This window comes from Rhipicephalus sanguineus, chromosome 1 (genome assembly GCF_013339695.2).
Source record: "Rhipicephalus sanguineus isolate Rsan-2018 chromosome 1, BIME_Rsan_1.4, whole genome shotgun sequence".
Taxonomy (NCBI): domain Eukaryota; kingdom Metazoa; phylum Arthropoda; class Arachnida; order Ixodida; family Ixodidae; genus Rhipicephalus; species Rhipicephalus sanguineus.
The window spans coordinates 214,693,277-214,720,785 of record NC_051176.1 but is presented as its reverse complement, the minus strand read 5'-3'; the positions used below and the strand labels follow the sequence as shown (position 1 = coordinate 214,720,785).

Genomic DNA, 27,509 nt, shown 5'->3' with positions numbered 1-27,509 from the left:
CGTCCGGCTATTCCCTCCTGCCTCTTGCGGGGGTGAGGGGAAGCCATACGCGCCGGCCGGCCGCCGTAGGCATGCGGTCAGTAGGCAAGGCCTCGCACAGGTAGAGGGGACCCTCACTTCTTCGCCCCCCCCCCCCCCCCACCACCACCCGTACCACCCCCAACCTCTTGCGCTTACCGAGGTCGCCCGAGCGGGTCACGAATTCCTACTTTTGTTTACAAACAAGGACAGCGCTACAAAAACGCCGAGCCGGCCACACTCCCGCTCTCAATGCGCACAAAAACAGGAAAAGGTGGGGTGGGGGCAACTTTTGCCCGAAAATTCCGCTGAAGTCTTTTCTTCGCCTCCCCGGGTTTTCTCCACTTGGTGTATGAGAGACTGGAACCCAGCTGCCGGTGACCCTTCCACCTGAGATTTTCTCCTCTACGTGCAAGTAGATGTGATCGAGAAATTGGAGGACCGTCGAAAACTGTGCAGACCAAGCGACACGTCATGCTGCACGAACTTGTGAGAGGCTTCGTACATACGCGTCCTATCACTTCGGCTTCATACAACAGTAGCCAAGTGATTACATCAAACTTTTAAGTCAGCGCAAAGAAGCACATAGAGCTTTCCTGCATTTTGCACATAGACATTTTCGCTTTTTCAGAAGCTGTAGTAGAGTTATTGTATATGTAGACCTAAATATTGGCTATGCACTCTAGCGACTGAGCGCGAGCGTTTGTATGCTCAACTAAGCGAAGCTACTTATGTGCAACAAATTTACACAATAATGAAGTGTGATGTATCATCATTTTATCACACAGATTCTAGCTATCGGTAGTTTTACAACTTCATTAGTGTGAACGAACACGAAATCGTTGAAACTGAAAGCATGAACACAACGCAGCGTTTCCGTGAATGAATGCCCGCGTACACAACCGGAAAAATCGCAGCGACCATAAACGCTCTATTTGTGGATCACGCAATCAGAAGAAAGAATGTTGCGCCGCGAACAGGGCTGAGAGACATGAACCCATAAAACGTTACAGCCCGCTGGCCAGATTGCGGCGACAGAAATTACCAGAAAGTACGAATTAAAAACGAGCGAAAATAAATGGGACAGCGACACAACAGGCATGCGATAAAGTTCGCCGCAGGGTGAACGGACCGGCGAAAGAGCCACGAAATCTCGGGAGAGTGACGTCACATCATTTCCCGGTTGGTCCGCTGTCGAGCACGAGCAGCGAAACTCGCTGGCCGGCACGGCCGACAGACGGGTTTCGACAGCCACGTGACATACTTGAAAGCGACTCGAGAAATGGTGAAACGCGCCGATGGAGGAATCCGCATACGCTGCGACGCGGTGAATTCCTGTCGAACCGACTGTATCCGCCCGCTACGTGACATGACGAGCGCGAGCAAGTGATGTTCGCGCGAACACCGGCACCTTGGACACCCGAAGCTGACAACGCCACGCCGAACATGCGAGTACGTCAGTAACCCGATGATAGTCCAACGAGCGTTCTTTCACTCTTGCAACGCAGGGGGTATCGAAAATGTTCAGCAACACGCGCAGCATCACGTTGTACCGAAATGTAAACAAAGCAACATGCCGTCCGGAATGCACGGTAACGAGGCGTCCCAAAAGAGGTGCGCTGTTACACTGTGATCCGTGCGATTACGCCCTATAAAAGAGAGCTCATTCGGACCAGCGAATAGAGGCGAAAGTGTGGATGTACTCACATCTTCAGCCATGGAACACGCCGAAGGCAGCGGCCGGTGAATATGCGCGATTAAGCGAACACACCGGCATGAGTACCGCAGCGGGCGAAATACCAATGAAGCGATGGTGGCGCCTCCGCTGGAGCCTAGCGGTGACAGCCACAACTACAGCTCCCTCCCCGATCCTCCTCTGTGGCGTCGGTCGCTCTTCTCCTCCTCCTCGGGGCGCGGCACGCGCTTTGCATCCCTCCCCCATCCTTTCCGTGCCGAGCTATCTCGCTTTCGGTTTACCTCACTTGCCTATTCATCAATTCAAATGCAGCTGGGCGTAACGTATACATCAGCAAGCACATACGTGCGCAATATGGGCGTGCGAATAAAAACCAAACGAACGCGCGAAAATTAATACGCGTGTATACTCAAGCCGGAGGCACGAACGCCACAAAATGCGGCAGGGGGGTTACATTTTGGGAGCTTTCCGGCTTGTGATGCTCGTGTTTCGGCGCGGAGTCACGATCCTGGCAGAATTGAGCGTACGGGGTTTTTCAGTGGCCGAGCCGCGCAGCCCTCGGCACGAAACGAAAAGTCCTCTCGCTGGCCTGCACAGCTACACCGGCTACTTATAATCATTTCTGTCTTAGCCATTCCTTTTCGACATTCCCGATGTAAGCTCTCCTTGGCTGTGCGTACTAAGTTCTAATCAATCGCGGCAGCACCCGCGAGCACATACTGAACAGTTCTGAGTGCTCGCGTTTTCTAAGCTACGTACGTACTTAGATAAATATTGTAACTGAAATGAAATCAGTCGATTTACATTGCCCCTGTGTACTAGTGACCCAGAGTTGACAGGGAACAATGTGAAAGCGGATGTTGTGAAAATATGCATACTTTGTACAAAGCGAATAAGGTTAACAAGGGGACCTTGGTAAAGACCTTGGTTGCGACCAGCCTTCACCATGGCAAAAGCACTACGTTCTATAGCAAGGACACAGGAACGTCGCTGCAGCCGATAATACGCGCGGGAGTCGACGTAGGTCGTGCCAGAAAATCCCCGCCCGACGATGTGTCAAGATAACTGGGCAAAACAATGCATTTCGACACTATACCTACATAATGTATCCATTCATGCAATCGCAAGTACGGCGCGTCCAAGCGGCGTTCGCATGCTGCTCGTACGGCTCATCCAGCCGCCGCGGTGGTACTGTAGGTGCTCGGCTGCTGACCCGAAAAACGCGGGTTCCATCCCGGTCGCGGCGGTCGCACTTCGATGGAGGCGAAATGCTAGGGGTCCGTGTACTAAAGATTTAGGAGCACGTTAAAGAGCCCCAGGTGGTCACGATTTCCGGATCCCAAGCCTCATAATCATATCGTGGTTTTGGCACGTAAAACCCCATAAATGAATGACGACTCAAGTTCGCTACTGACGCACGTTGTTTCGGAGACAAAGCGATGAAAGCCCTCCAAAGCAGTTTTCTGTCAGGTATTCTTTCATGCAATAACAGTCAGTCTCTTAGCAGCGAAGTAGCAAGACCTTTGTAGGGCGTTTCCTTCTTTTTCTATGGAAAGCTCCCGGAAAGTGTCCGCTGAAAACCACAAACTCCATTCCTTTGTTGCTCTGTCAGAATAAAAAAATAATGCATAAAACGCGAGTGTCTTTTGCTCCGGAGAGGCCGTGCGCATCGGTGCGTGCATTTTACAAGCTCCGCAAGCCGCCCATTTACAACGTTCTCACTTGCAAAGAGCCCGGGATACAAGCGGACCTGAGGGATTTGGTACGACAGCAGGACGCCAACGCTACGTGGTCAAGCTCTGCTTACAGCTCAGGGCATTGTGAGCTCTTGAGTTACTAAGACAAATCTCGACAATAAACAAGGATCTTTGCGCTGTTTTCGCTTGTAAACAAAGGCGGTATCCACGAAACGGAGACGGGGAGTTACGAGATCCGGATTTGAATTTACTGCATTTCTCAACCATATCTTCACTCACTCTTGTATGACAAGAGTTATATATATATATATATATATATATATATATATATATATATATATATATATATATATATATATATATATATATATATATATATATATATATATATATATATATATATATATATATATAAATGAGCACCGAGAACAGCGGTGTCTCCAGCTTTCAGAAAACTAATAACTCTTTAATCCGCATAAAGCACAGATCTATAGTATATTGCAGAATACGCGTTTACATTGCATGCGAAAATGCGTCCACGCCGCACAATGACATCACTGGTTGAAAAGCTAGTTCTAAAGTATATATGTAAGACCATGTCATAGAGTTCCTATCGAGTTTTGTCCCGAATTCACGTGAATACGCGCACGACAGCGACACCAGACATCTGAGAGACTCGTGCTCTGCGGCTCTGCGCGGGAACACAAGGCATATAATCACATAGGGGCTTGCATATTGTACAGAATGCGTTGCTTTGGCTGCACCGTCGCCAATCGGTGTTTCCGTAATGTGTACGATCCACGCGTTATTCAGTCCGCAGCACTTAAATCTCGATGGAACAAACAACCGAATGGTTTGCGACACCACGAAGACTGACGTATCCCGTGACTTGCGTCGATCATGCTGCCGCCGAGCAACACACACACGCTCATCTCAAACGAACAAACATCGCTCCTTGTACTCCTTGTACTTGCAAATATCCTATCGGAATTTCGGTCACCGCTTTGTAAACACCGAAAAGCGAGTCGGCGAAACGGAAGAGTTACGTCACCGCTTTCAAGTCGCGTGACGCCGTGCTTGTACTACATGCATATCGAGTGGCCAGCTTTACTAACAGCCGTGTGCTAAGTACCGCAGTCCAAAAGATTAACAGTGCAGCAACTTCGTTCGCAAGAATTAAGGGAGAGAGCGGGCGCAGGGTGTTTCTGTATAATGTATACTTTAAATGTATATATACAAAGTGACACATCGCTGAAGATCGTGTGCTGCGGCTTTCAGTTAGCGAGCACAAGGTCGCAATCTCCACTCGGTTTCTGTAAAGGTTCCCAAAGTACCTGAAATCAATCCGAAGTCGCCTGAAATCATGGCTCAGTCTGAGAGCTTTGGAGCGTTCGTTTGCGGACATCGAAATGGTCTGAAACTATATCATGTAGTACAGATTCATGGCCGAAAAACAGCGCAGAGAAAAGTAACAGAGGACAAGACTAGCCAGATATGTATTACAGGTTTGCAAGCCCAGCCTTTATAGACAGCGTATAAAACGAAATCTCGATTAAAATTAGACTTTGAGCGTGGTTTCAGCGCTAACTGATGACGGAAGGAAAACACAACGGATTCACGCTTTCGAGATGCCCGCAAACTACAATACCCGATTAAGCAAGACACAAAACGCGGTAATTAGACAAACATGGGTTCATAACAAGCATATATCGGAGACGGCGCAACGATATTTTAAGATGACCACTATAGACCAGAATATTCATCGCTTGTAGGGGGGCACCCATTTCTCGGCGGGGGCTGCGCGGGCAAGTTGAAACGAGTCAACATGCACGATAGCGTTCGGCCCGTCTCTATCGTATGCTTGCCGCACCTGTGGTTCGGTTACGTCACAGCTGCAGCCCATGCAGGTCCCAGTTATCACCAGCAGCCCTTCTGCTGCAGGTGATAACTGTGTTCGAGATTATGAATGCTTGCTCTAAACGCGAGTGCGAGAGTAAAATAAGCAGCTTGCGCGACGGCACAGCCTTGATCCACGAGCACTCAACGCTGCCTGAATGATCGCGGTTTCCTCGCATCACCTGCTCACGTGAACGCTGTAAGCCAGTTATGCAGTGAAAGACGTAGCTCAGGCAGCTTCGCAACTTAATAGCTTGCAGCCCCAGGGACACCGAGTCTCTTATTATTACGAAACATGCGTTCGAGGGCGGCACAGGTAGGAGGCCTTGCAGGATGGACGCGTCAAGGGCGATTCCTCTGAAAGGCCGAGCTATAACTGTCCTCAACATGAGGAGCCCGAAAGAGCAATAAAAAAAAAAGATGTGGCCGGAAAAAGCCAACGCGCGGCGATGAGGAATTTTTGAGCTATTCGATACGGCTCGGTTGCCAAGTGCCGTGAGCGGAAGTCCGTTTCGAGATGATATCTGCCACCTTTTTTTTTTTTTTTAACACGAAAGTGTTTTATGCCGGGGTCCACCAAGTACATCCGTCACGGATATGACGTTGATAAAATGGACGCCAACGGGTGAGAAAGAAAAAAACCAAGAAAAAGATACCCCGCTGGGAATCGAACCCACGACGTTGCGGCCGCGACGGCAAGCGCCCGACGCTCTACCGACTAAGCCAACTCGGGAGATGCGAGGCACGGCGCGAACGCGCCTTATATCTTTCACACCTTCTCTTTCGCGGCGGGCGGAGCGGGGCGGTGCCGCCGTCTGTGAGAGGTGAAAAGAAGTAATGCTTCACGATCGACACTTACTAGCGCTTACTCCGAGATTGCACGTGATATCAGAGGTCATGGTTAAAGCGTCTCAATACCAGAGAGGTAGACTGGCCGCGCTGGCGTCGCCGAGGCACCCTTGACGCACTTACGTTCTTTGCCTTTGGATTCGTGTTAGCGTGCGTCGGCTCATCGGAGTAGTGCAGCTTCCACGTGCACGAACGGGATTTCTCTGCCGCCGACTGCTTCAATTGCGAGAGCACCGACTAACAAAACTGCTGCAATATGCGTTGCAGAAAGGACGCGATTTCGACGGGCGAATGTCGTGCCTTGGTGGAGCGAGAGCAGCGCCTGCGAGACAGAGGCCAGCGGGACGCACGCGTTTGCGGCTCAGGCTACGAACCTCTACCTCCCGCGTTGCTGAAGCGCAGTGTGTGTTAGTGTATGCATGAGCACAGGCGTCGGCTACCCATTGCTAGAAAGCGCACACCGTGCCGTTTCTCTCCTTAATTGACGACGCTTTGAAGAAGTGCATACCGGGTACCAATGTTGATTATGAGCTTGTTGATATCATCCTTACGCGGGATTCACGATTCGCTGTGTCCAAATATATGTTCGCACCGTCAGCTACCACAGTGGTTTAATCATGATCATGGGCGTTAGTCGTCGCGATAGAGACATGCTGTCAACATGGGTGCATCTACGTCAAACGGTTCTATAGCTGCCAAACACGAATAGACATTGTACAAGCTCTCATATATCATAAGCACTACTTCTGTGAAGACACGTTTCACTTTCGTGTTATACCGATTCCTATGACGGAGGGATCAGCCATGTTTTTATATACAATAGCCAATCCTCAATACGCACGGCGCTGCCTAGTGCACGCACCGCACACTGGGCTAGTGTTGAGTCGCATAGCGAGCGACCCTTGCCTTTTACAGATGCTGTCAGTATACTGAGTTGGAAGAGTGACCAGAAATCAGACAGCAGCACGCATGCAGCACTGCATCTCATGCAGTAAGAGCAGCGCTTTGAGACTAAACGCGATGTTACTATTGGGGTGCTGATGGGCAGAGAGGACCTAAGCAGTAAAGTAAAACATATGGATAGCTATCAAAGGAAATATTCGGTGGAATTATTCATCAAAGTTGTTCCATTCTTGAGAGCTCGCCAGTTGCGTTAGTGAAGCATTCAAAGACCGCATTTCCCCCATTACGCTGACAGCCTTCAGGCGCTACAACTTCACAAGCCAGTGCAGCCAGCTACAGTGGCTAAAAGAAAAGAATACCCGACTACATTATCTTGATTGCATAAAAGAACAGGCACAACAGATATGACAACGCGCGACGCGTTCTGTTGAGCCTTTTATTTTTAACAGCGGAGCTGCATGCATATGACACAGCTCCTTTATTTCTTTATGTCCCTGTCCATATGCAAAAACACCTAGTGTCCCTTATAAGGAGCAGTGCAAGAACTAACTTTAATGCATTAGTTCTTCAACCGCTCCCTCTAGAGCACCAAGGCTTTCATCACTTTAATGCTTCAAATGCGTACCATTTAAAGCATCACATGCATTAACGTGATCAAAACCAGTCGGGATACGTGTTTCGCCACGGCAATCGAGTCGAGCAGCTCCGTTGGCACGGTCGTCCGTAGCAAGTACGGGGGTGGGGGGCATTATCAGAAATCTTGAGGAGCAGCGCGCTTAACGGCGACGAGAGCAGAGACGGGAGTGCACCCGTCAGTTCCGATGGTCATCCACCGAATAGTCTCGGGGTCTGTTTTTTTTTTTTTCATTGCAATTTCACGAGGTGACGACATCAGCGCTCGTGTCGTCTGGTCTCCGCTTTGTCCGTGCCCTCGTGCCCTTTCGCGCTGTAAACAATGAAAATAAATATTTACTTCTTTCATTGTGACGAATTATACTGCGAAGTATCTTTGAAAGCTTTTCACAAAAGAGCAGAGCTCTTTACCGTAGAAGAACGGCAAGTGACGAGCGGGCTTATGTTTATTTGATTGATTGATTGATTGATTGATTGATTGATTGATTGATTGATTGATTGATTGATTGATTGATTGATTGATTGATTGATTGATTGATTGAAGACATTAACTATAGTGGAATTCGCCATACCATGTGTAAATATGCACTTTTATGTCTCGTATAGCTTCGGCGCCACGCGTCAGGCGTTAATAAACATGCTGCAATATTATCCGTGGCGCCGCAGTTCAATATTGTTGGTTACGGTAAATATTGCACCGAATGATGGCAGCTTGACTCTTCACGTCACTTGAGGCCTAATATTGAATTCTTTCAGACATCATAAGTAATTTGGGCGCAAAGAGAGTCGTTTATACCTGAGAAAGCGTGCAAATGTGTAATGTTGTAAAAATTTCCATCCGCTGCTCAGCTCCATGATGCAGGTTCAATCGGTCGCATTTCGATGGGGACGAAATTCAAAAACGCCCGTGTACTTATAGTCTTAGGTGGACGTTGAATAACCCGGATGGAATTAAACCCTCAATACAGCGTGTCTCATGATCATATCTTGGGTTCAGACGACACGGTGGCACAGTGGTTAAGAGCTCGGATGAAAGGGTAGGGCTTTGATCGCGACCGCGGCGGTCGCGTTTCGATGGAGGCGAAATGCTAGAGGCCCATGCACTGTGCGATTTCATTGCACGTTACCAGGGGGTCGAAATTATCGGGAGCCATCCACTATCGGGAAATTATCGGGAGCCATCCATCCACTCTCATACCCTGAGCAGCGTTGGGACGTTAAACGCCATAAACCAACCAATCATTTGGTCAGGAGCATAGCCAGAATGTTTTTCTGGGGCGGGGGAGGGGTTAACCACTCTGTGTGTGTGTGTGTGTGTGTGTATATATATATATATATATATATATATATATATATATATATATATATATATATATATATATATATGTGTGTGTGTGTGTGTGTGTGTGTGTGTGTGTGTGTGTGTGTGTTCGTGTGTTTGTATGTGCGTGTGTATATATACACATGCAAAACTGAAAATTTTCGAGGAGTTGAACCCCCCCCCTCCCAGCTACGCCAGTGCACATAGTGGTTTTGACACGCAAAAACCCAGAATTTCAAAACATGTTGCCGCGTTCGCAGCGTACACTTTCAATGACTAGATGGAGTTCCTTTCTACCGATGAAAACCTTTCCGTCGCACCTTGTGTATGATGGCCGCAAACCGCGAGTGGAGCTGGGGTGAGGCCGGTAGCGCAGCCTCCCGATCCCCGGTGATGCTCTGGTCGCGAGCACAGCGCACGCGGCCGCGCCCGGGCGGTGCGCGCGTGGCAAAAACGTCCCGCGGACCGCCACGCCTGCTGCCCCGAGCGCGCCCGTGGCGTTGCCGCCGCACGCTCGGCGGCGCAAGTACGTGACGACGCATGTGCGCCACACTCAGCCCCGGAACAACCACCCCGCCCTTCGCGGTACCGCCAACGGAGCAGAAAGATGCGGCGCACAGCACTGCACTTTCCCCGCGATTCGGCGCGCCAGCATCTGGCGGAGTCCCAGCAGGGCGAAGCGAGGTATTTATTCCTGTCTGCGCAACACAGCATACGCTGTGATTGATGATGCTAATCACAGTCGAGGAGCCACACGCATACATCAACACTGAGCAGGCGGCTCGTGTATCACGTTCGTCACTTTTTACGGAGCGCGTGCCGCTGTATAAAAAAGCTTGTTCGCGACAGCACGAATTATGCAAAGGGGAGATGGAGGGCGGGAGGGGGGGGGGGGTTACTGCAAGGGTGCACACCACGCGCTACTGAACACCGGGGTCGTGCCACTGAGCGGTAAGGAAACTATCGACAGTGCAGAAACGAATCGATGTTGAATGAATGCAGGTTCGATGATCCGAACCTTCATTACCGCTAATGGAAACACACACAACACACACACACCCACACACACACACACACACATATATATATATATATATATATATATATATATATATATATATATATATATATATATATATATATATATATATATATATATATATAAACTTGCAGCGAAACCAAAGCTAGAACTGTTGGAAGAAGTAAACTTTGCGCGGCTTCTTTTCTGCCGCAGAGGCTGCAGCTCCTTGCAATATACCGCGAAGGGCGACGCCCCTTGAATAGCGGTCGTGTCGACCAGATGCACTCATTTAGACTCCCTGTACTTGAGCCATAGTTTATAGAAAAACGTAGCATAAAAAAAAGCCGGCAGATCCCACGCATTGTGGGAATCGATATAATGCGAAGCAGCCAGCAAAGAGCTGCATACATCGTCTTGTCATTGAGGAAAATGCGTGTCATGGTTTTCATGATAACTCCTATTATTTATGTTGGTCACACAGTCACGTCGCAAGATACCAATGTCGGTGTATATCAAGCTAGCGAAGCGGCCGCCAGCGCCCCATGAGCGTGGCACGTAAGTCACGCTGTACATGACATGCGTGTCATGATTTTCATGTTAACTCGTGTTTTTATGTTCGTCACACAGTCACGTCACGCAATACCAATTTCGGGGTAGATCGAGCTAGCGAAACGGAAGCCAGCGCCCCATGAGCGTGGCACGTAAGTCATGCTGTACATGGCATGCGTGACATGATTTTCATGTGAACTCCTGTTATTTATGTTCGTTACACAGTCACGTCGCAAGATACCAATTTTGGTGTATATAAAGTTAGCGAAACGGCCGCCAGCGCACCATGAGCGTGGCACGTAAGTCATGCTGTACATGACATGCGTGTCATGATTTTCATGTTAACTCGTGTCATTTATGTTCGTCACACAGTCACGTCGCAAGATACCAAGTTTGGTGTATATCAAGCTAGCGAAACGGCCGCCAGCGCACCATGAGCGTGGCATGTAAATCATGCTGTACATGACATGCGTGTCATGATTTTCATGTTATGACTTGTCATTTATGTTCGTCATACAGTCATGTTACGCCATACCAATTTTGGTGCACATTCGATTAACCAAGCGACCAGGAGAGCCCAAAGTCGTAGGCAGGCGGACGGACGGACGGACGGACGGACAGACAGACAGACAGACAGACAGACAGACAGACAGACAGACAGACAGACAGACAGACAGACAGACAGACAGACAGACAGACAGACAGACAGACAGACAGACAGACAGACAGACAGACAGACAGACAGACAGATAGATAGATAGATAGATAGATAGATAGATAGATAGATAGATAGATAGATAGATAGATAGATAGATAGATAGATAGATAGATAGATAGATAGATAGATAGACAGACAGACAGACAGACAGATAGATAGATAGATAGATAGATAGATAGATAGATAGATAGATAGATAGATAGATAGATAGATAGATAGATAGATAGATAGATAGATAGATAGATAGATAGATAGATAGATAGATAGATAGATAGATAGATAGATAGATAGATAGATAGATAGATAGATAGATAGATAGATAGATACGCTCAAAGTCGCAGAAGTTCGCTAAGAAATGCTTCGCATTTAAAAAACTGAAATTCGTGCGTATGATTTTCCTCGCCAACATCTCGCTGCCTAAAGTGGCCCCTAGGGCTTCAATGAAATTTAACGACGCCTCTCCGATATGCACCCACTGAGCGAACTGAGATCATGCCGGCGCGAGGACAATGACCCGAAGAGAGAAAGTGACCACGGTGTTCCGAGTTGCGGCCAGGACCAGGCTGACGGACTGACACGAGTCCTATACAAACATTCGCTGCACTCTCCCTTTGTGTTCGATATAAAGTCAATGAACCCACTCCTTCCTATCTTTCGCCGTTACTCTTACAATTAACCTTGCTGCTCGTTGCACGATCCCAAGCTACCTTTATGTTTCTTGACAAGTCCCTATACGCCCCCCCTCCCTATATGTAAATGCGCATAGGGAAGGGAGCGTAGAGACTCGTTATTACTATAATAATAATAATAATAATAATAATAATAATAATAATAATAATAATAATAATAATAATAATAATAATAATAATAATAATAATAATAATGTTAGTCGCGGAAAACAATCAACTGCGAGAGAATTTGCAACTTTTCCGGCATCCAACAAACACGACAGACGCAATGCTATGCCCTAATTTGGTGCCGTTCATCGATGCTACGCTCGCCCAACGAAGAGAATCATAAATTCGTGCATCCTATGAGTCATCCTTATGTTGAATCGCCGAAAGCAGTCCCACTTGCAGCTATTATTATTATTATTATTATTATTATTATTATTATTATTATTAACAAACACGCGGGGCGTTCGTCCTTTTTCTTTGCCTTATGTGTTTTTTTTTTTCACATCAAGGCGATTTGCTACACATAACGTCACGCTGACTTCATGCGCAGGAAGCTTTACTAAATCACGGCTCACAGTCATATATTCTCACTAAACACCACGCCACCGACGCGCGTGAAAAGAGCAAAAAGTAGCGGAAAGTTAAGGCGCATGACGAAAAAAAAAAATGCAGCGAGGCATCGCTTATAATACAGTGCACCCTCACGGGAGGCCAAGGGAAAGAAAGAAGCGCGGCGATGTCACTGCTAAAACATATCCTCTCAGTTTAGAGACTGCGCAGTGCGGCGTGCTGAGATAATAATGAGCTATAGCATCTCTGTAAGGCCTGGACGGTGCGCGCAATTCAAAACAAAGAAGGCGATGTTTTCGCATTTCTGCTGTACTAGAAAAAAAAAAATGGCGCCAGTCACAGGCTAAATACAACGAAACTATAGCTAGCGCGCATATCTGTTCCGGCGCCACTATATATACTATATGCCACTGCTCGTCAGCTCGGGGACTTGAGCGATAAATGAAGTATCGGGTTCAGAACAAAAAAGCCCCGATTGTGGCACTAGGTTGAGAGGGGGGAACAAAAAGAAAAAAAATATATCTATAGCATCAGAAAGAGCGGTGATGCAGATGGTCACGATTACGCGAGGCTACACGCTAGGTTGGCGCCACACACGCATACATGTAAGTTCGCTGGCACAGGACGTCCAATCGAAGCCCTGATCGGAATGCGCAATGCCGTCACCGCTGACGCACGTTACGCGGTTGCACCGTCGATCCTCTCCCATCCAACCCCGTGTTTAGTTTGCGTAAGCCGTACACGTGAGCTACTACCGTATATATGAAGCCGGCCTATGCTTCGCGGAGGGCGCCAGTCCATCACGAGACGCGTACGCTCGGCCCGATGAGTCACGGGTTCAAATCGTGCTGCTACGGCCGCGGCGCTTCACGGGCGAACCTGCGCCAGATGTTGTTTTTCCTGTGCTCGGAGTAGTGCATTGAGAACAGGGGAAAAAAAGGTCAAAACAAATGAAAGCATCGGTGAGGGAGAGGTCATTCCCGCGAGATTTATCGCGCGTCCGGATACGCGCGCGTGCTGTCTGCATGCGCATGCTGCAATGCAGCTACTGCATCGCTGTTCAAACCAGTGAGCAAGGCACGCACAACTTCCAAGAGACGCAGCTGGGCTTTAACCACTGGTTGCCTCGGCAGAGAACAGCTTGAACAGCTCGCGTGCTTCCCCTCTCTCTCTCTTTTGTCAGTTTGAAATCTTGGCGATACAGAAGCGCAACGTCAAGCCTTCCTAAGGAATAGTCTGCTACGACATGGCCCCCCACTCTGGACGCTCCAAACTCACCTAATAAGGCATCACGAAGACGCCGCGAGTTCATCGTAAAGCACGGAAGTTACGGTGGTAATAAAATCAGATCGTTAATATAATTGTGTAGGGGATATGCAGTGACGTCATAGAGGCCGCCACTCTGCTGCGCTAGAGCAAGCACAACGAAAAGCTGTACGCTTCATCTCGATATGTTTACTGACAGCACCACAGCGGAAGCTGCGAATCGCACAACGAAATGGCGCACGTTGACGTCGTGTGAGTGCTCTACAGTTCTGGTATGACCAGCAGATTGCAGAGTATACAGCTCGTTGAAGGTCGGTTTTGCAGAGACAGCGTCCAGCATTTTGAAGATATTCGGCGCAACTTGACATTCACTCGAAAAACACATTCACATTCACACACGCTTCCACTCAAGAACACACCCACGGGCGCTGTGTGTGGGGTGTGTTCTTGAGTGGAAGCGTGTGTGAATGTGATTGTGTTTTTCGAGTTGCGCCGAATATCTCCAAAATGACAAGTGACCAACTATAACCCAACAACAAGTCCTTTTAAAAGTACAGCATATATACGGGTGCGCCAGGGAGCATTGCGAGTAGGTAGATTGTGTTTTGTGGCAAATTATCGCAGGAAGTACCCCACGAATAACGTGCGCCCTCTCCCGCCTTCCATAGCAGAGCGGAGTGCGGGGCAGGCGGCAGGGATATCGCCGGCTGTGTAGATGATCGCAATGAACAAAGACACTCATGTTGTATAAGTGTCATAGACCCACTGTTCTGGCTCTGCATTTATATCATTCTCAGCCTATTTTAGTCAACTGCAGGAAGAAGACCTCTCCCAATGATCTTCCTATCCCGCGCGGGCCAATTCCATTTTATCTCTTCAAACTTCTTCATTTCGTCACTGCATCCAACCCTCTGCCTTCCTTGACTGCGTTTCCCATCCCTTGGTAACCATTCTGTTGCTCTTACTGTCCATCGGCTGTCTGTTCTACCCATTAGATGGCATGATGTCAACTATAGGATATCTGCTAGTTGGTTCCCTGACCCATTCTGCCGCCGTCCGATCGCTTAAAGGGGAACTCCGGTGCATTTTCGACCATATTGAGATAATGCCGTTTTCAAATAGTATAAACGGTCCTGTAACAGCAAGGGCCTTGAGCACGGGTGGTTCATTTTGCTGAAAGACTCGTCAATAATTTTAAATAAGCAATAAACGAGGAGTCGAACCCGAAACAGGGAGCTGAACTGCTCCGTGCTGGGTACACTGACCTCCATTAAAAAGGCTGGACGGCGCATCCCCGCTCTGCGAGGCGGGCGCTTGTGAAGCCACCGGAAGGTCCCCTGTTTGTCCCGGAAGCTGGCGTCTTCTGTCCGTCTCAGTCGCGCAATTCAAATATTCTCTGGTGGCAGCTGTTGTTATGATCGTTTTTCTTTTTTCTTTTTTCAAACTCTGCGATTACGCCTCACTTTAAACGCCGACGAACGCTACACGAAAGATGACAGACGCCGTGCCGACACCATCCGAACATGGCGGAGTGCTGCAACGTACAAAATGCGTAAAAAGTAATGCAACTTTGAGGTACTTAGGCGTGAAATGTCTTCCCTGACGACTTTTCCAGTCGATTCGTACAGTTTTCTGCGCTACAGGCAGGTATTTCTTTAAAAAAAGAAAAGCTCTCTTCCGGGACAAAAACGGCGGCTTCCGGTGGCTTCACGCCCGCGTGCTCGATGCGCCATCCAGCTCCTCCTAGTGGAGATCAGTGGCTGGGTATGCGATGACGTCACGAAGTACGCTACACGCCGCCACGGCTGGCCAGGGTGTAAACATAGCACACGCGCTTCCTCTATCGCGCGAAAAGCAAGCTGGCGATGTCATCGACGCGGAATCAAGCTATGCTTACTGTAAAACCCGATGTCAACAACGACTAAGACGCTAGCAGCTAACAAAACCAAACAAATTTACTCGCGTCGTCGCCGCCTCGTAGAAGAAAGCGCGCGCTGCAACCGTCTGCCGGGCGAGGCGGGGTCAGAGAATATCTACCACTTTAGAGAACGGAAACTGTACCTTTGACTGTAGTACGGAAATAAGGGTAGCGGCGGCGTACTGAACTGCAATAGAGCGAGGCGAGATGGCGCTGCAAGTACTATCATCATCATTAGAAAAACGCGTTTTTGCGGTTGGTTCGCCCTGGTCGTGCTACTGCGCTTTTTGTTCCCTGTGGTATTTTGTTCTTTGTCGTTGCTAAATCGCTGCTCGCGTGTGTAATATTTATCGCCAGGTGACCAAACTGGCCTCGACTGGCAAAAACAACGTCAATCAAGTAAGGTTTGCATCGTTTATTGTTAGTGCCCAAGCTGGTACAAGCAATGTATACAGTCAGGTCCAAGCAAAACAAGTCACTCATACACGTCGAAAGCTTTCAACCCGTACGTGTAATCAGTCTGAAAGCTGACAAATATGTGCATATAACTGAACACCGAGATCGCTGAAAGAACGTTGCTCTCGTTGTGTAGCAGCGTCCGAGTTTTAACAGCATAGCTTTAGGACAAGGGTCTTATCCTTCCGTTAGTTATGCGGCGCTTGCCAGGTTGTGTTGATCTTTGAGTGCATGGTGTTGAGTCGGAAACGAAACGTGCGCTACGCCGACAGATAGCTGGCGCAGTGAGAGCAATGTAGTTTTGATTAATCATTTACGTAAACAATCGCGGATGCGTACAGTTCTGCATCGTTCTCGCTCTGCGATGTCACCTTGAATGCGTTACAAATAAAGAATATCGCGTTGTGTCTACGCGGCAGGCACGAATTTCTCGGCTAAATTCTCGGCCGTGAAGCCATACCATAGGTATTACGTATTCAGGTAATAGGTGGAAGAAAATATTTCAGGCTCGTTTTGCTCCTCGATATAGTTCAGCTACACAGTTTCTACAGCTAGAATTTCTTGGCGCTAGTAGTAATCGGACTGCTGAGTATGCAGCATAGATGAATGCTAAAGAAACAGAGATATAAGGCGAGTGCTTACAGATTCTAGAAGCTCAGTTCTAAGAAAATAAGCTTTAGGCATGCAGTGTACATCTTTGTTGGTGTTCGCACAGAACACTAAACAACTGCTCAGCCGTAAGCACAATCTCTGTATCACATAGACATATCGATAGAACTTGAGCACTCTATTGCAAGCAGACTCACGAAATCAAGCTGTGGGGCATGATGTGAACCTGTACCAATGCTGGATAAATAAAGGTCATATATATATTGCATACTTGTTATTGTGTTATTTACTTTTTCAATATATTTGGGCTTGGGAGCTCAAGTATGTATTCTTCCTGCTACTTTTAGAAGCTCCGGCTTGAAATACTGCCACATGCGCACCTTTCTTTCTATGTTTATGTTATTGGCCAATTGCACGTGTAGTTACTGCGTTGCGCAAACCGTGCCAGAATGTCTGGGAACATTCCAGATTATTTTAGGATCTTCTGTTAGGCTGGAGCGTGCAACTGCAAACAGCTCAGTTTATTGTCGAACTAACGCAGCCATTAGTGATAATGCTCGAATGTTCTATGCCGCATGTATAAATGCCGACGCGCCTTGCCACAGATCAGTTTATCGACGGCCGACGCCTGTTCGCCGCTATCAGTGTGCAGTGTGTATTGCTGTAGTTTGACTTTTCGTTTCCCGGCCACAAGTTCGGCCGAATAAAACGTTTCATCTTAGACACACCGACTGCTGCTTTCGTCGACGTCACGACCCCGTGACAATACGTAAAATCTTGTAGTGTGGCTGTGGATAAGTCCAAGTTCATGTATGTTTTAAATTACCTCTTCGATTTCCTAGGTTTTTTTCGTGACAGTAGTTCACAGACTTTCACTTCATAGTGGTAGGTGTTACAACTGTGACATGTTAATTTAATCAAACAGCAGAAGTAGGTGTGTTCAAACAAATTTGGGACGTTTCTCTGATATGTAAAAAAGAAAACACTACCATACTCACTGAACACAATCTCACTCATCACGACAACGTAAACGTGCTTGGTGAAGCTGTGCTGGAAGAAGTGCTCGTCACACTTATAATTTGTTTATTAGCTGTAAATAATTTGAAGGAGCCCATTGAACATATGTGCAAAGGCTAATGTAATTGAGCACAGCCTTCTAAAGCTTTGTCGTATCTTTTTGTAAACTTCTATGATCTAAACACAGTTAATTAAGGCAAAACAGTTTTGAGCATAGTTTGTAAACTGTCTCATAATGCACAATTAAATGTTCCATTTATGTTGCGCGGTGGCTGCATTTTCGATGGAGGCGAAAATGTTTGAGGCCCGTTTACTTAGATCCCAGGTGGTCGAAATTTCCTGAGCCCTCCAATACGGCGTCCCTCATAATCATATCGTCGTTTTGGGACGTTAAACCCCAGATATTATTAGATGTTGGAAAGACTGTTAATTCCCCTCACTGCCGTGATGTTCGTTTTGTAATGTGATTTATAATTTAAAAACAACTGACCCTACGTTTCGAGACTCGTTTGGTCTCTTAGTTCTTTTAAATTAAGAAGACTAATGATTAAATGTGGCTGGAGAGTCTTTCTATTCTTATCATCTTGCCCAGCCAGACAGACTTCTATATATTTACCCTTAAATTTATAATTTCTGATGATTCACATGCAAACCATGATATGATTATGAGTCATACAGTAGTGGGCAACTTTAGATTGATTCTAACTGACTGGAGTTTAACAAACGCAGTTGTAGCCTTGAAGAAGACAAGACTGCTTGTCGAAACATTTGCTCCAGCGACACCTCTTGTTCACAAATTTTTCGTCTCTTCAAGCTTCCGTTTTTCCCTGTCTAAGCACACGAGTGTCTTTGCATTTCGCCCCCAATGAAACGTGACCACCGTGGCTGGGTATAACCTGCGTCGTTGAGCTCAGCAGTGCCAGGTAACGTAACTAATGCACGGAGCTAGTGCTGAATTTCAACGCTGTTGCGGTGTAGATTGCATGACACAGTAGACAGCTAATACTTGTAGACGATTGTAGGCACAGCTCCATGAGATGCCTGGTAAACCATTCACAAATACAGCATTGCAAGCGTGAGGTTCAAGATGACCTGTTGTAGCAGCAGACGTTCACATCTTTCGCCGCACTTGCAGAGTGGACATTCGGGGGTAGTCACCCTGTCGTTGCCTGGCAATCCTGGAAAAACAAGTAATGACATCACCAGATATTGATAAGCATAATCAATGAAATATTAAATTTTGCAAAAGTAAACATATGAACATAGTGAACAAAAACAGCGGTTTGTTATACATATATGTAAACGTACCTCATAATGCATGTTGTATCACTCGGGCTAGCTTCTTTACAAGGCGTGTCATGTAACAGGTGCCTTGCTCATTGCACACAGCTGTTTCCTTGTCAGGCCAGGAGGCTACAGCAGAAAAAAAATATTTCTGATTATAGTGACGGTTTTTTATCACACTAAAGTGAAAGTACACTCATAATTATGTGAAGCTTTTGTTACACTAAATGTGTAGTAAAGGTAACTTAAACTAACAGCAGGAGAAATGAGACCTAAACCTGGCTTCTCAAATGCGATCCGGCAAACTATAACTCATATGTTTTTTGCACTGATATACGGGCTAGTTACGAAGATACATGCGAGGCGTTGGTGATGCAATTGCCTCCTTTTATTTATTGCAGTGGCCTGGTTAATGTTAACCGAACGATAAAACTCAGCAACCCGCTCCCACGTGAAGCCACGCCGCAAGGAACGCACGTTTTCTCAACGACAGAGTATGACGTTGAAAAATTGAATATTGCAGTGCGTCGCCTCCGTGTGACACCCACACAAAGCCATTGGTTAAAAAAAAACTGAAGCAATGGGTTTTTACTCACCGGTCCGTGTATTCTCGGGCTTGAAACGAGTGTCATCCGGTGAAAGCTTCAACGGTCCCTTCGTTCCCCTGAAGTCAGCTGAATGCACTTCGCGAAGGGATTTTAACGAGTCAAAACGAACAGAACAAAAGCGAGTGTGTCGGCCGGCAGTGGCTCGAAACATTTACAGCGAAACGAAACAGCGCGAGACCCATCCCAATGCACCGCGAACCGTTACCTGTCGTTGCGCCGCGGTATATTTTGAAATGAAGATAATGATGCCGATAGGCTGCTGACAACTACTAGTTTGTTAGAGCAAAAACTATTACAAAAGATTGATCACGTGGTACCTGGCAAGGCAAGGCCACTTCGTATAAACAGCAATTTGTTTATTGAAGTGTAACAGTAAGCAAACATCTAAACTTCCTTATTTCAAGAATATTTTAATTTGAAGTTTGGGCCCGACGAGGGCGCCCCTACATAAAAAGTCAAATAGCGCGAATGGCGGCCACCACAACGTCGCCATGTTATCCTAACGCAGAGGTTAGTCGATCCACTCCCGGTGTTTGAAGCGGGAACTCGCCGCGGTCGATTTTTTCGCCCTCTGCGGCGATCGCTGGAACTTGCGACTTTCCGGGGCCTGGCGGGGTCCGAAAAGAGTAGGCACGTTACCACGTTACGTCACACACACAGGGTGGCCCGCGTTAACAGGCGTGATTCCGGAATTGGCTACCAATTTTAAAATTCGTTTTCTAAAAAACTGAACGACTTACGGTTGTATAATTTGGCACATATCATCAGGGTACCGAAGGGAACATATGTTTAAAGTTTAATTCAAATCGGTGAATATCGAAAAAGCCCCGGATTCCTCGTTTAATTGCACGCCGCGTGGTCCTCCACTATTCCTCTAGTTGCTTAGTTATCATCCATGTTTCGGCCCCATATGTCAGCCGTCGTAGCTTAGCGGATCAGGTGTTGTGCTACTAATCTCGGGGACGCGGGTGCAATTCCCCCAACCACGGCGGCCCTGTTTCGATGGGGGCGAAATGCAAATTACAGTTGATCAGTGAAATGGCTGGTGGGGCGTGCAGAAAACAAGGGCGCTGACGTCAGGAACTCTAGTTCTAACAAGAGTTTAGGTGATTATATGTTCGACCCATGGGCAGCGCGCAGGGCCGTACCCAGGAATTTTTTTCGGGGGGTATGTGTGCGTACAACTGCTAACTTTGGCAACTAATGGTCGCTGCGAAGGCGTGAAAGCATTTTAGTGCCATCCGAAAGGTTAAAGCATGCTAAAGTTTCGGGGGGTGTCAGAACCCCCTCGACACCCCCCCCCCCTTAATTACGGCCCTGGCAGCGCGCCATCTTGAGCTTTTACACTAATTATTTCTTAGTTTTGTCTGTCGTGAAGTAAAACTACGGGGTCATGAAACGCCGAATGTATCAATCAGTACAGACATTTTCGTGCAACTATAGGGGGCGCCACAAGAGATCCAATATGGCTGTCGATGCGGTGATCACCCGCACACACGGAGTGATCGCCGCATGTGTAGACTTCCCATGCATGCAGTAGCTCACGCTTGAGAGCATAAACTGCGAGACGCACGGCACGATATTGCATCCGACTTGACGTCCTACGCGCTGGTGTAGCAGCCGGAATGGGGATGTCTCGCCGTACGGGGTCGCCGGATCGGGCATCCGGCGTGCGTCAAACTCGGCAGATTTTTCTCATCCGCCCGGTCCGGCGATCGCACGGCCTTATAGCCATAGTGGCAGCAGCACGGGAGACAGGCAATGTCGTGCCGCTGCTCGGTTCCTTACCGCTCCCATCATCATGTCCGAGGATGCCGAGGTATTTGCCGGTATCGCCGCTATCGGTGTCATGAAAAAGATGTGCTACAATTATTTTATCATGCAAACGAATTCCTAATTCAATAATGCAGTGCTTCCAGCGTGGCACTTATCAAAAGAAGCGCCGGCGTCCACACCACTCGCGAGATCGGGAACCACGATGCGAAGGCACCTGCGATGCATTCGCAGATAAGCAGTGACACTGCAGGCCGCTGTACCCAACCGGCTTGCTTCGCTTCCACCTTTGCTCTTCATATTGAGGGTGTCGAGGAAACTGATTGCGTATGTCGACGCCTGACATAAGAGTACAATATCAATCGTGTTAGCAAAATTTGCTCACTCTACGGCGTGCTCCCGCTGGATCGCGGACGGCAGCGGCGTCTGCCCAGCAGCCTCTCGCCGGTGTCAGTTGCGGCAGGCTGTTTTGATGTGGTTTTCGCTCGCGAAGGTATAGTTTTATTGACCGTCGTCTTCTAAATTAAGCAAAAAAAAAAAAAAAAGCACTCGCCTGCTGTTTTCCAGGACCGTGGTAGCGCAGTACATAAGGTGTTGCGATGCATGTTCACGCGGGTTCGATTCCCGGCCACAGCGGCCGCACTTCGATGGAGGAAAAATGCAAAAGATGACCAAAAGATTTAGGAGCACATTAAAGAAGCCCAGGTGGTCGAAATTCATCCGGAGCTCCTCACTACAGCGCGTCCCATAATCGTATCGTGGTATTGGCACGTAATATCCGAGGAATTGAGTTGCGTCCCAAAATTCAGCCGATTTGAGAAGCACGATGGAAACCATCATTTTCTGTGTGACAAGCTTCCCGATGCGCACGTGGATATCCCATTGCCGCCGGTCCAAGGGAAAACCAGCCACGTTTACGACGCCTTTCACAGTATAGGGAGCTTTCACAAGCGGCGGAGGTGCTGTGCATTGTGGGTAGTCCGCCATTTTGAAGTCATAGTCAACCAAGCCGAGAAGCGCGTGCGTGCGGCAGCTCCGAATAAACAAACAGACGTGCCGGCGCGATCGCGCATGTTCCTATTGTGAGGAGCACCGAGCATTAACTACGAAGTCAGCGAAGACCAGAATGTACGTATCCACGCTCTCCCTTAAACACCGCGAGTGACACAACGAGAAAATCCAACTACCCGGAGTGGACCCGTTCACGCTACAGGTAGCCGACTGTGAACTTGTGACCACTCGTCGATGCCTCGGACATTCGTGAATTTGTGGTCTTGCGGACGTGTTTTGTTACGCGGCAGCAGCTCAAAGGATGGGGGGCCGTTGGCGGCCACAACTTCGTGACAAGCGGCTGGGTAAGCGAGCCGCGAATGAAGCAAGTTGCTGCCGATAGCGGGATCATCATGACACAGGTAAGCTTGTAAGGACGCTTTAGATATTTATCTTTTGCATTCTTTTGTAATGTGACAAGCCTCAAGTCGAAGTGTGGTTCCTGGGGAAGGGTTACGGAGAACTTGCCGCGCACGGCCTGAAACGGCGAGGCGTGTTCCCACATCGCAGCGCTCCTCTTTTACGTGGTTTCGTCGTGTCGTCGTACCTCCCTCTGTCCTCGTCTTTTTTGTGCGGTCAAAATGTCAAACAGTAAGCACCAACTAGGCCAAACGCAAGTTCTCCTAAAGTTCTCTTTTACGTGGAGTACGGCCTGCGAGCGCGTGAAGAGCGCTCGTGCACAGACGGCTCCAAGAGCTGGTTCCCTCCTACCATGAAAAAACTTGAGGTGCGGCCCGTTGCCGCAATGGGCTTGTCGTCATCGGCGATGAAGAAGTGGCGCATCGACACTGCAACAAGCCAACTTGTGCACCGCAGCCTTGACCGCGACCAGTTTCTCGGCGTACTGATTGCAGCTGAGTATCGACCTGCAGTAGCGAGCACTTATGTGTCGTCGGTGAGAAGCAGCAAAGGTGCCGATTAGCATCAGCTCTTAGAGAAAAGTGCAATAAGTTTTCATGAACTTTTGGCAAAATATGCCAAGGTGTACAGCACGCTGCAATGTGCGAGCACGCCTAGCCGTTTCCGGCCATGCACGAGCAATGCGCAGCAAGGATTTCTCCGTCACCCTTCCCCAGGAACCACACTTCGACGGGAGGCTTGATGCGGGCCTGCGAATGGGTCACCTAACAAAAGAATGGAAAAGATAAACATCTAAAACGCCCTTAGAAGCTTACCTGTGTCATGACGATCGCGGCTCGCTTACCGGCCGCTTGTCACGAAGTCGTGGCCGCCAACGGCCTTCCTTCCTCTGAGCTGCTGTCGCGTTACAAAACACGTCCTCAAGACCACAAATTCGCGAATGTCGGAGGCATCGACGAGCGGTCACAAATTCACATCCACTATGCCTTCGCCTGCCTGCAGCGTGAACAGGTCCACTCCGGATAGCTGGATTTTCTCGTTGTATCACTCGCTGTGTTTCGGGGAGAGTGTCGATGCGTACATTCTGGTCTTCGCTGACTTCGTAATTATTGCTCGGTACTCCTCACAAGAACAACAAGCGTGATTGCGCCGGCACGTCTGTTTGTTTACTCGGTGCTGCCGCACGCGTGCGCTTCCCGGCTCGGTTGTCTATGACTTCAAAATGGCGGACTACCCACAATGCACAGCGCTTCCGCCGCTTGTGAAAGCTCCCTATACGGTTTGAGCATTTTGGCACGCAGTACACGCGATTTCTCTTGTGCTGTTTACCCATTACTGAACCGCAAAGGTTCCACAATGTTGCACCAACAAAATCCATCGTAATTCACTGGCCACACGCACAACAAGTTGCAGGACACACCGACGACGAAGCACAGCCCGCACGCTGTCAACGGGCAAGTTTTCGTTCTATTCTATCACCGGAACGCGGCTTTCACCGGTTGCCGCGTGGCGGCGCCACCGTAGCTGAAAGTTGCGAATTGCACAGTATCGTTCATTTATTTGCTAGAGATACAAAACGGCAACTTTAGCTGCCCAAGATGGCGGCACTTGAATGCGTAACACCACAGTTCTAACTAGAATTACAGCATATGTTATCGAGGAACTGAAGGCGTTTGCGCCCTCACTTAAACTTCATACAAAACGACACGTCTCCAATGCATTCTTAACACAAGAAGGAAATGCTTTAATACCCTATAGTACATTTCAAGGAGATTATCTCCCGTGTCGTGACGCCGCTTGTTTCGAGAGATACAGTCGGAACCGTAACATGCGAGACCATGCGCGGACACAATCCTCTTCAGTGATATGACTGGATCAGTTACGAAATCAAAACGACAAATGAATTCAGTATCCCATGAACTTGGAACGTCGACATGCAATGCGCAAGAAAGGCCGCCGCCTCGGAAGACATTGACCTCAGGTAAGATTCCCGTCATACGTGAAGCGCGTGGCTCCATCTGCGGGGGTTCGCAAGAACTACGCGAAGAAGCGGGAAGTTCGTATCAATGCCAGCCGGCGGCTTTCTCGAAAATGGAGAACGGGCAGCACGCGGAGAGCCCGAGAACTGAAAATTTTCAATTTTGAATCACACAATACAAGCACACGCACGAACATGCATAAAGGGTGGTTGACCACCCCCCCCCCCCCCCCAAAAAAAAAAAAAGCGAGTCAGGCTACGTTACTGCTGTATAAGGCAGGAGTATGAAAAACGCCAAATCCGTAAAGCTTCCGCACTACGATGTTCCACATTTCGCAATATTCAATAATAGTTATTGGTGTTCTACGCGACATGATTATGTGGCAGGCAGTAGTGGGGAACTCCGGATTAATTTCGATCCCCCGGGATTCTTTAGCGTGCCCCTAATGCACGGTACACTAGCGTTTCTACATTTTGTGATAGCCGCTTAGTCACCATGGTGTGTCGCAATATTAAATGTTTAAAGGTTTTATATTTTGCCGGATGGGGGGGCGGGGCCGATTGCATGTATAGGCGACGTTCAGGTAATTACAGGATTATGAAGCTGCACGCTGGCGCGACTGTTTTACAACACACTACGTCACAGCAGCACCAGGAGACTGCGCGCCTTTCGAATGGAGTGCACGCCTATCAGCGGGGAGGAAAGGGAAGGCGCGATAAGGACAAAACACACTTTCCTAAGTGTCCTTAGGGAGCCAAAAAAAGGAGAGAAAAAAAAATCCGGGGAGTGGGGCACAATGGGCAGATAAGGGTCCGTCACAAAGACTTGGCTTCAATGGTCCGCTATCAGAGAAAACACAATGCACGTCGGACGAAAAGCGGCTCTAGAGGCGAGAACGGCTTTGAGAGGAGGATCTCGGCAGGTGACTCATCTCTGAATCGGCTAGATAAAAGTGTTCAAGACACCCTGGGGAAGCTTTCGACGACTGGAATGCGAGAACCCGGCCTTCGCGCATGCGTGAGGGAGCAGCCGATGGCGCCATTTCGAAGAGCCACGCTGGAAAGTGCCGGTGCGTGCACGTGACGACAGCGTGCACCGACCGCATCAACGAAGCAGGCGAAGTAACTCTTTTCCCCTCGTATAAAGAAAACCTAAATGATAAACAACAATTAACCAAAGCCACAACTACTTCGCGCTCGAAACCCGCGCGCTACAGTTGCTCACTAAACACATATAGAGAGGGCCTCATCAATACTCTGGAAGTCGGCAGCTGATATACGCCGCCATTTGACGAACGCATTTCCTCCAAATTGTTAATGTCAGGTAAAGGCAAAAACGGGAGCAAAAAGAACGATAAAATGGACGAAGGGAGAGGCCTCCAGCGACTCAACCGCGCGCTACATTTATGGCCGCAAATTTATTTGTACAGGATGGCTGAACGCATTAAGTCACTGTTATTTGTCTATAGATGAGGCAGTCATCGGCGAAGAAACTAACAGAAAACGTCATGTTTGTGCGCAAGTCATTTATGAAAATGAGAAAGAGAAGAGGACATATAACCCAAGTCCTGAGGTATTTATGTGGTATGCTAAAGAATCAACGGAATTTTAGCTTTCGCAAACTGGGAACGGTTTGAAAGTAAACCTTTCAACCCCACAAGAACATTGCCATACAGATTTAACCTGTGCAAATTAAGAAAGAGCGCTTCATGTGTTGTTCTGTCGAACTTCTTCGAAATGTCTGAAAGTTGGCAGCAAAAAGCGCCCGTTGGTAATGAATCGAATGCAAGTTGTGAGTGAAGCGAGAACTTCTGCGTTTCACACGAAAATGTTTTGCGAAGTACGCTCCTTCCGCATTCCTAAAAAAAATGTATTACATTCTAGAAAGTTAGCGACATGAGAAGAAATATTCCATGATTTCGCGTGGTATGCAGGTAATTATTACCAGGGGCGTAGCCAGAAATTTTTTTCGGGGGGGGGGGGGGGGGGGTACAACCATACTTTGTGTATGTTCGTGCGTGCGTTTGTATGTGTGCGTGTATATATACGCAAGCAAAACTAAAAATTTCGGGGGGGGGGGGGTTGAACCCCCCCAACCCCCCCCCCCCCCTGGCTACGCCCCTGATTATTACGAGCGTGATTGTCACTGGGCTTGAAAATGTGAATAACTTTCCCCACCTCTAATCATACGCAATGCTGCCAGTTCAGAGAAATTAATTTCAAATTTCAGTTCGTCCAGAGCTGCTCGTCCAGAGCACGGTGGTCCAGAGCCAGACATTGTCAAACATGCCACGAGATCTGTGGGATGCTGCAGGCTCCCAATAGGTGCGTCATTTACGATGCCCAGGGCTCGGCGTCGGGCGACGCACCATGACGCACCGCGTGGTACCTGCCGAACGCTTATCGCAAACGCGTTGTTTGCAGACAAGGGTCGCTCGGTTGAAAGCACGCTGCTCACTTTTCGTGTCAGTGAACTCGAAACCTCCGTGCGCGGCCGCCGAAAAGACCGCCGCTCGGCACCGTTGAAGGCGCGCGCTGCGAGATGGCGCCAGTCGACGCAGCTACCCCTCACCAGGCGCCCTTTTCAACGCGCGACTCTTGCGCCTTGAGCTACCTCCGCAGACTTGCAGGGCTTGCAGCAA

The 27,509-nt window shown here is 48.3% G+C and overlaps 1 protein-coding gene across 3 annotated transcripts in view; it reads right to left on the bottom strand.

Moving 5' to 3' along the window:
• LOC119371653 (rhophilin-2) overlaps nucleotides 1–27,509 on the bottom strand; it is a 233,731-nt gene that overhangs the window by 61,507 nt on the left and 144,715 nt on the right. Inside the window, exon 1 of one of the 3 annotated variants that reach the window (XM_037642113.2) lies at nucleotides 1,726–1,868. The exons of the other annotated variants lie outside the window; for them this stretch is intronic. Within the exon in view, the coding sequence (XP_037498041.1) occupies nucleotides 1,726–1,737 (12 nt within the window). The 5' untranslated portion in view covers nucleotides 1,738–1,868. Of the gene's footprint in view, nucleotides 1–1,725; nucleotides 1,869–27,509 lie in introns of those variants that run through there. 3 annotated transcript variants of the gene reach the window in all.